The following is a 10,166-nucleotide window of genomic DNA, read 5'->3' on the forward strand; positions in this document are numbered from 1 at the left end:
TATTATTTTAGTTGTGTCAGGCCGTGAATGTATTGATGATGTAATTGATGGTGTATTGATGGTGTATTGATGATGTATTGATGATGTATTGATGTGTATTGATGATGTATTGATATGTATTTGTATGTTTACTTTGTTCAAATTCCATTATCTTTGTTTAAAAAAACACTCAATAACTTCCCCGTCAGTGTGTGATCCAGCTCACTGGGGTGGACCTGATCAACTACACTTGAGTCAGAGTGGAACGTTTTATATAGTTTGATTATTGTTTCATCTTACTCTCTCCACTGCGAGGGTGACAAGGTAATTAGGTCAGAACAGATTTATCCTCGCTCATTGAAAAAACAAAGGGTGAAATTGCAGGAAGTTTTAGAACCAACACTACTTTCATGATCAAGTCAGTATCTATGTTACGTATAATCCATTGATGTGAAAATGTTCAGATGACTGATATGCTTGATTTGATCCTACCTCCAGCCACTGCTTTGACAGATGCACAAATAGATGAAGGATGAAGTAAGGAAGTGAGTAATCTTCTATTGGCTGTCTATTTAAGTAATCAATAAAGCAATTCCCATTGACATTCATTGTTGTAATTATTAAAGGGAGACGAAACAGCAATGCGATGACTACAAATCTCATCAAATTAATACGAGATGGATATAGTCCGTTGTATGTTACTAGAGCTTAACAGTTAAAAACGAAAAATCTATCCCATGCATGGGTATAATCATTATTCACATTCCCCTCACAATAACTTAGCTGGAACTTAACTTTAACTGTAGAGTACCTAGCTTCACTTAAGGACCTTGTTATTCACACTCTGGTGTTTACTTTGTCTCACAAGTGTATTGGTGTCCACTTGTATCATTTGTTATAGATGCCACTAGCTAAGTTGTGTGTGCAGTAGTGTTTTGCTGTTGAGGCAATAGTGTGAAAAAGGAGTAAAAGCCTCAGACTGTATATACATATAGAGCTTAAAGTTCAATAAAAGCTAAAACACTGAGCTTAAAACTACAAGAAACCCCAAACTTCTTTTTGCACACAGTTTACTCTCAGTCTCTCTCTCTTTTATTCTCTTTCCCAACTGTCAAAACAATACCAGCCAAGATTTTCAAACTTGGACCAGACACATATACCCGACCGTGCGGGAAGGCCAGAATCCACTATAACGATTAAACAAAAGAATGAAAAAGAAAACGCCGAGTTAAAGTAAAAAAAAATATAAAAATACAATAACAAACGGAACACGAAAAGCCGACAACAAATAAAAAAGAATATAGCAAAAAAAATAAACGTAAAAAACAAATAATAATAAAAAGGACATGAATTATACGAGCATCAGAAAAAATAAAATAAACTAACTAAAGACAAAAACACAATTACAAACAATAGGAAAATAAATAAATATATACTTCCGACACACAACGAAGTAAAGAGGATAAATATAAAAATAAAAATAAAATAATAAAATAAATAAAAAAATAGAATAAACCAAAGCGGGCGCCCGAGGAGCCCGGCGTGGCCTCAAAAAACGAACCACCCGATATATAAACTAAAAACAACACTAAGATCAATTCATAATTTTATATCTGCAATCAGAATCAGGAAGGAGCTCCTCAAATGGGCTGGGCCAGTGTGTCGTAGAGAGGGTGAGAGACATTGTCCAAGGATGGATGAAGCCTGGGGACAAGATCCTCTCTCTGGCCACGTCGTCAGAAGTGTCCCAGCTCTCCCCCACGACATCACCGGCCCTCCTGATCAAGTTTGTTCAGTCTGTTGTGTCTGCGACCTTCAGCCCACTGCCCAGCCATGTGACATGAAGAAGATCGTACTGGCCACAACCAGACCTCATAAACTCCTCAGCATAGGCCACGACCAGATAATTACCAAGGACCTCAGCCTCCTCAGGAAAAGCGAGTCCGGGCTTATGGCCCTTTTTTGTAGACAGCTCGGTGTTTCCTGGTCCCAGTTCCAACCCTTATTATTAAAGTAAAGCCCAAGGTAAAGCTTATACTCCTCCAGGCAGTGTCCACCCAGGGACCCCAATAAATACATGTTACATAAATGAGAACTTTATGAAATTCTGCCAAATGAAATCAATCAAGACTTCTTATATGTAATGGCCACACACACACACACACCAGCAGTAATCAATAAATATTGTTTGATCAATAAAAAAACTCCAAAAAACCTCCGAACTGTAGAGCAAATGGGGCAGAATTAGAGTCACCATGTACAAACACACAAAAGAAAGTAATAAAAACGATAAAATCGTGTAAATAGAAAAAAACCGGCAGTTAAACAGATAAATAATAATAATAAGGATAAAAACATAAATAAATATGTAAATAAAAACATGTGCCGCCACTGTATGAGAATATAGATTAATATGTTTTATATATGTGAACAGCCCTCTAATTCGATAAATGATACGTTTGTTCATAAATGTTAGTGTAATGGAGCCTGTAACCTGGCTGTATTATAATTATACTATAATAATACATGTTTGTGATGGTTTAGGTGAAATCCTGACCATCAGCTTCCCTTTTAATCCAACCAATTACATCCCCACCCGACCAACATCACAGCGTGTCAGGCTGGCGGGGGAAGGAGGGGGGAGGAACGGGGGAGGAGGGGGAGGAGGGGGAGCTGCTCCGCTTTGTGTCCGCAGAGGCAGCCTCCCTTCCCGGGCTCTGATTGAGCGCATGCCGCTGCAGAGGGACACTCCCCCTAAAAAAAGCTGCGCGTTTGCTCCGGGCGGTACGGTAGCCGCGCAGGGCCGCGTCAGAGGAAGGGGGCGGGGCCAGCCCTCAGCTCTTCTTGTTGTGAGGAGCTGCATCGGGCCACACGCCCCCCTTCCAACCCACCGCGGCCTCCGCTCCCTCCGCGGCCGCCTGTGTGCGGCCCTGAGGCGGCCAGGTGTCCGGCGGCGGCCCGCTGACTGGCTGGATGTCTGCTGGAGGAGTTGTTTTAAAGTTTCCGTGGTGTGAATGCAACATGTGAATGCAACACTGTTATGTCACCAGAGAGTGTTTACAGGACGTGTTCGTGCACAGACAGAGTGGGGAAGTGGTTTTGATCATTTCCTTCTGATTTCTGCTGGTTTGCACGCGTCAAAGATCCTCTAAGCAACTCCTGAATCATCACTTTAAGTGCACACACACACACACTGCTGCTGCTTTAAATGTAACATTAACTCACTGTTTGAATCCCTGTAATCATCATTATACAGCAGACTGAAGGCTGCTCTTATTATGGGACATACGGAGGATCGAATGAGTGTTTTTACATAGATAGATATTCCTTTATTTGTCCCACAATGGGGAAATTCCAAATTTACTTCCTGGAGTGAATTTATTTTATGGATGTTAAAGGTTTAAAGAGGTTTTAAAGATTAAAATTAAGGTATTTAGGTCCTGAAGGTTTTATGACCCCAAACATTGTTCTCTCTTTAGTGTATTATCATATTATAGCCACATGTATAGAAGCCCAACAGTGCCAGTAAATGTTAATATGTAAAAAATTCCAAAGTTAAACTAGTCAAAAAAATACAAGATAATAAACTAAAATCAAAATCCATTAGTGAATTTTCTTTAATGGACATTTTGCCTAAATAAGTAAATTACAAACTATAATATTTTTTAGATGATTATGACTCACAACATTGAAATTATTATTATTACCTATAAAGTAAAAAATATGAGACAACAAATCAAAATTATGGGATATTATAAGATAATAATAATAATAATAATAATAATAATAATAATGTTAAACAGACGTGTTAACATTTAATTTAGTTAGCATAAAGTTTTCAAGATTTTAAATTTTAAGATTGTGAAAGTTTTAAGTGATGTTGAAATTATAGAAAAATAAGTTAAAATTATGTTTTAGAAAGTTTGACTATTTAATAAATTTGAATTTTATTTTAATCATTTTCAATCTTTGTGTTTTTTATTCTTCTCTTGGCAGTAAAGTTCTTCCGTATGAATCAGTATCAGTTGCTGTTAACTAAACATTTTCTTTCTTCACTGACAGGTTTAATAACTTTCTTTCTGTTTTAGAAAGTTTATATATATATATATATATATATATATATATATGGTACTGAATTACAGTGAATGAAGCCTTTCATCACCGACAGTTGAACCAACGTAGACATATTAAAGTACACTGTAAAGAATGTCTGTAGATTTTACAGTTAAAACAACAGTGACAGTAAAAGACCTTAAACTCTAAATAGGTTAAAGTTTCTGTAACAGTAAAACACTGATATCTCACGGCAAAACCTTTATTTATATGACATTTTAAAGGAATTTATACAGAATAAAGTGTAAATTGCACAGAAAAAAACACCGTCATAGCATTTATAGTGTTTCTTTTGATGGTAAAAACTTGTATTTATACAGTAAAATATGGATTAAAACTCAACAGTACTAATATCCTTTTACTGTAATAGTAGAAAAAAGTTCTACCGTAAAGTTCTGGCAACCACAGCTTTTTACTGTAATAATAATGTTTGGTTTTTTTACAGTGTGAGATACTAAGAAAACACTACCCACAAATACCCTAAACAAAACAACAAACAAAAATTAATACAACATAAAATATCAAATTAATTAAACTCAACTCAGAAAGTAACTCAGTTTTGAGTGAACTTAAACAGTATTTTAATTATTGGTGATATAATTCCAGTTTGTTCCACTGACTCATTTCCTTTAGGTTGTATAAGTTTTATAAATAATAAATAATTCTTAATGACGCCCCAAAGTGCAAAGATGTGATGTTAGTCACAAGTGGGGTAGCATTAGCTGTAACAATTATATGAACACTTTCATTATCATTTAATTAAAAAAATGTTTTGTAATGTAAATAAGTTAATAAAACAGTTAAGTTTGAGTTGAACTAACTCATCACGTTTTACAGTGTAGTTACTTAAATATTTTTTTATGACTTTTTTTTATTAAACTTCTTTTTTACTCAAATATCTGAACAGACTTGTGTTTTAATTCATTTTAAGGGAATTATTGATAACTATTATTATTATTTTGAATCACTGAACATCGTCTCAACATCAAGACTGCTGCATTTATCAGATATAATCTAAAGTTTAAACCGCCGGTAGAAACCAAAAGAGATGTTTTACACTTTTACTTGAGTAAAGAATCAATATGTTCTCCGATCTGAGGAAGTTGTTTAACTTTTGATGGAAACGTCACAATAACTTGTGTTTCAGAGGATGAAAAGAAGAAAAATAATGTTTTGAACATTAAAACCTGTAAGATCATTATAGTAGAAACCCAAACAAGAAAATTAGCTTACATACCAACACGTGCTAACACATGCTAACATAACACTAACATTATTGGGTCTAAAATGTGACCAGAATATATCATTACATTAATTTCTGTTATTTTAAATTAAAATGTAAATGAATGTTTTCTCTCCTGCTGCCAGAAATCTCGTTTGGGTTTGTAACAATTCCATAAAATTCATCCTCAGCAAAAAACGTTACACCTGCCACCAGGTACACATCCTGTGTGTGAATGATGTTTATATATAAAGTTTCCTTTATTCCAGATCTTCTACTTCCTTATAGATCTTTACTGTTTTTACATTACAGCCCAAATAACTCCTGAAAATAATCACCACTTCTTCCTCCTCATCCACTCCACACATACACATTAGTCATTATCATTAAATAAAGGTCACATAAACACATAATAAACAACAGTAAATAACAATAAAGCTGCTGCGTTATGAGGAGATCTGCATAGAAACACTGAGAGCAGCTCTCAGGTGTGAATGTGTGACTGTTGGTGAGAAGCTGAGAGCTAAAAACAGACTCATGTGGGAAAACTCAAGTTTAAAAAACTTGTTATTGATTTTGTCTCATTGCCCAGTTTCTCCTCTTCCTCCTCTTCCTTGCTCCGCTCTCGACTCCTACGGCTTCAAACTGCAGCTTCTACTTTTAGGAGTTTCACACTTTTAACTGAAACTCTGCAGACGACCAAAAATCTTAAAGAATAAAGTGATTTTTATTTATTTAATGTAAACAAAACTCGTGTTCAGACTCAAATTGAACCAATGAATTATCACTGAAACACAACAACAACAACAACAATCTGTAAGTTTACGTGTTTTTTCACGTTTATTTTACAGATTTTTTATGTATTTTTTAAATACATGGAAATTATATTACAATTTTAAAAATAGTGTAATAATATATTAAACTGTTAAATTCAAATTTATACTGTTAATGTTTTCTAACATTATGTAAAATGAGTGACATTAACAGTAAAAAGTATTAGTTGTGTAATTTTAATGGATTAGTTAGTTAACTGACAGATATCTTGTATAATGATGGAAGTTGAATAAATGTTGTTTATCAGTGTATAAGCATTGGTAAACTGTCCAAATCAGTTTTATCACACTGTTAGCGGATTTCCCTATCTAAATAAACAATCAAAGTAAAATGTAATCAATACATTTAAGTTTTGATGCATTACTATCAAAATGTGTAATATTCTACTAATTAGGAAGGTAGAATATACTTATATTTGATATTAATATTTAAGTGTGTGAATATTTTAAGTTTAAATGGGTGGAATTCATAAGTTTTGGTTCATGACAACGTCCTTTATTTCCCTTCACAACAGAAATTTGATGTTGATGATTAGTGCTGCTTCATCTTGTATTGGAAGTTTCGGTAATTCCTGAGTTTGGGAAGTAATTTTTCCGATTTTGGTGGGAATAATGTTGGCAACAACCATGGATGCTAGCAAAACCGATGGTGTTGTATTTTAATATTTTTACAGTGTTACAAAGACATTGTAGTCATACCAGTGGAGATTCACGTTATCAAACGTGCTGAGACGGTTTGAAAACTTAATTTTGTCCCCAGATTGTTGGCTGCATGAGTAAACCTACAATTTAAAAACAAAAAATAGTTGATTGTTATCAGTGGTTTTGTGCCTAATAAGTCATGAGGAAGAGTTGACCACAGACACACTCATGACTGTCCCTGCTTCGACCTCTTCTGTGGTTAAAGGATCTGGTCCGCTTCGAAAACTGATGAGAAATTCCAATGTCAAGTGAAAGAGTGTTGATTGTGTATGCGCCAGATTCGATAAAGCAGAAGTGTATCCAGCACACGTTTCCAAATATTCTAAATTTACAGGGAAAATAACAACCACTCTGCACTTTGTGACAGGCTTTGTTGTTGCAGCCAGCAGAGTCGTTCTAAGACTGAATGTGGGCTTGGCTGTGCAGTCGAATAGGTGCGCCAAGCACATTTTAAGCATATAAAATAAATAAAATGAAAAATAACACAGTATGTTGTATCTCATCATCTGCTTCACTTCACTTACTTGAAAAGTAAATAATTGTAAATTGGTGCTAATAGAACAATGCGTAGGTTTGTGTTGAGTTAAAGGTTATTGCTGACGGACTCCCCCACCTGGTCCGACGACCGCAGTTGGAACTGGGAGCCGAAGGGCAAGGGCACTGGCGCCGCACGTCGTCCACAGGCTCCCTTCCTCCCCACATCACCTCCCTCGCTTGTTTTCTCTGCTTATTATTTATTATGGGAGGCTCCTTCAGTAAACGATTTGAAAAAACATTACTTTGTCTTCCCTAAAGGTTAAATAAGTTAGTTTCCATTCTAAGGTTCACAGAGTTGCAAATTATCTGAATTAAAAACTCGTTTTTAAGATGTATTTCCACGTTGGATTGTAATCTGAGTGTTGTATTGATCAGAATAAACTTTGTGTAGTCTATTTTAAGGACATATTTAGAGTAAATTCAGTTGTATAGGATTCTTTTACACTTTTTTCAGAGTTGTACGGTTTCCATGTTTTGGATTAGTTTGGTCCTTATATGATGTTGTTTCTCTTCGTTGAGACTGTTTTTTAAAGCGGTTGCAACTTCTCTGGATCATTCTGAGTGGGTTATTACTGGTGGCAAACCTCTTCATTCGTACTGGTTTGTAATCTAAGATTTCCTTATCTGGATTAAATTTGGCACCTTTTTTGGGATTCTTTATGTGCGGTATCAAATTGCATTTTTCCTATCTGGATTTATTCTACATTTTGGGGACACATCATCAGTAGTGTACCTTTCAGGGTCATCGGGTGTTTCAAAGCCCATTGTTCACTAGGACACCCTCGCCTGACGGGACGGCCCTTCCAAGTTTTGATCAAAGTCTGGAGTGTGTTCCCCTTAGCCAATTGGGTTTGTTTTCGTTGTTTCAAGATTCTGGATTTGGAATTCATGGTACTCTATTTTGAGCTTATTCCTGGGACTTGGTCTTTATGTAAGTAGTTAAATGGTTCTAATTTTTAAAACCTGGTTTTAGTTAATGTATTTCCATATGTGGGATTCTATCTGGAATCTTTATGATTTTGAATGAAACTTGGTTACACTGTTAATTAAAAAAAAAAAGTATATTTACATAAATAAAAAATACTTTTCTTATTTGATTTATTATGGTGTTCTCTATTATCTTTAAGTGAATTTTAATGTATCTTGTTTTTAATAGTGTTATTTCCATATTGGATTTAAACTGGAATTTGCTATCATTTTAAATAAATTTACTCATTCCTGTTTTTGCAGCTGTTCTGAATCTGAATCTTCTGTACCTGAAAATTATCTCATGATTATTTTATGGATGATGGTGTAGCGGTGTAAAGTCATGCAAGGTAAAAAGTGATAAAAAATACCAGGGAATACAGACAGGAATTGTATGAAAAGTTCCCTAAACAGAAATAATCTGCTCACAAATAAATAAATAATCTCTAGTTTTACAAGAAACTAAGGAACCAGTGGAGCTTAGCTAGAGGTACTTAGAGTAAATGTACTTTAGTTACATTCCACCCACTGGTGTGTGAGTTGTGTGGTGAGTGTGTGTGAGAGTGTGCGTGGTGTGTGTGTGTGTGTGTGTGTGTTGTGGTGTGGTGTGTGCGTGCGGTGGCGTGGTAGATAAATACATTGTATCAGGAGAGGCATCAGTTAATCTCATAACGTTGCCTGCAGAGACAAACAGGGGAAATCGCTGTCATTTGATAACCTACAAACACACACTCTCACACCACAGCACTGCGAGTAGCACACGAGCACACACAGCATTGCTGCAGCGACAGACGACACAGCACACACACCACACACTCCCACACACACACTCACACACACACACACTCTCACACACACAACTCACAGCGACACGCACTCTCACACAGCACACTCACAACGACACTCTCTCTCTCACACACCACACACACACATGCTGCCTTCATTCTGGGTCAAGGTGAAGACTTCGTTCCTCAGCTGGCAGGTGTGAGAGGCGGACCTGCAGGGGAGACAACAGAGAGAGAAACCAACCACACCAACAGGGATGGAGGAATGGGGTGATTGATTGATTGGATTGATTGATTGATTTGGATTGGATTGATAGAACAGATACAATAAATTAATAAGGATTCAGTCTGCTGATATTTAAACTGCTTTCATATTCACGTGTATCTGTTAGTTATTAAATGCTTTGCTGAGTGTTTGGTCTTGTGTAGTGGGCTGTTAGTTTCTCAAGGTTTTACACCTTTTGACTGAAGAGTTAAAGCCTTCTAGCAGCAGACTTTACTAATGGCTGACTTTATGTATTTGTGATCTAATACTTTGATCACAAGGTGGTTCACCGCATCCTGAGCTGGCTCAGTTCTGGTACTGGGGGGGTTTGTGTTTTGTGCTCTTGCCTGATTTTAATTGTTTGGAAAAAAAGAAAGGGTCTTGAGGCAGCGCTGTTGTGGCAGGCTTGGAATTGTTTAGCCTGTCTCTTCCCACCTGCATCAATGAGCCTCGGGCCCCCCATTGACCCTGTTCTCCGTTCTGTTCCTTCCTTGGACCACTATTTGATGAGGTACTGACACCTCTGCAGACCGGAACCCCCCACAAGAGCTGCAGGTTGGAGATGTTACTGACCCAGTCCATCCATCGACAATGTGAAGGTTCTTGTCAAAAGTAGGATCAGAATCCATCAGAGCTGGCCATTTTTCCTGGTTTCTAAAACACATTACAACTCTGATTCACTGGTCTGACCTGAGTTAGTATCGCCCCCCCCCCACTGGATCAGCGAGCCACTGATTGACCCAGATAAATCAGAGTTACTGGCA

The 10,166-nt window shown here is 36.6% G+C and overlaps 1 protein-coding gene across 1 annotated transcript in view; it reads left to right on the forward strand.

The window, feature by feature from the left end:
* Positions 1-2,708: 2,708 nt before the first annotated feature.
* LOC118322553 (prostasin-like) overlaps positions 2,709-10,166 on the forward strand; it is a 10,184-nt gene continuing 2,726 nt past the window's right edge. Inside the window, exon 1 of the mRNA XM_035654265.1 lies at positions 2,709-2,954. Within this exon, the coding sequence (XP_035510158.1) occupies positions 2,709-2,954 (246 nt within the window). The remainder of the gene's footprint in view (positions 2,955-10,166) is intronic.

This window comes from Morone saxatilis, unplaced genomic scaffold (assembly GCF_004916995.1).
Source record: "Morone saxatilis isolate NCDOM2014 unplaced genomic scaffold, NCSU_SB_2.0 Contig14, whole genome shotgun sequence".
Classification (NCBI taxonomy): domain Eukaryota; kingdom Metazoa; phylum Chordata; class Actinopteri; family Moronidae; genus Morone; species Morone saxatilis.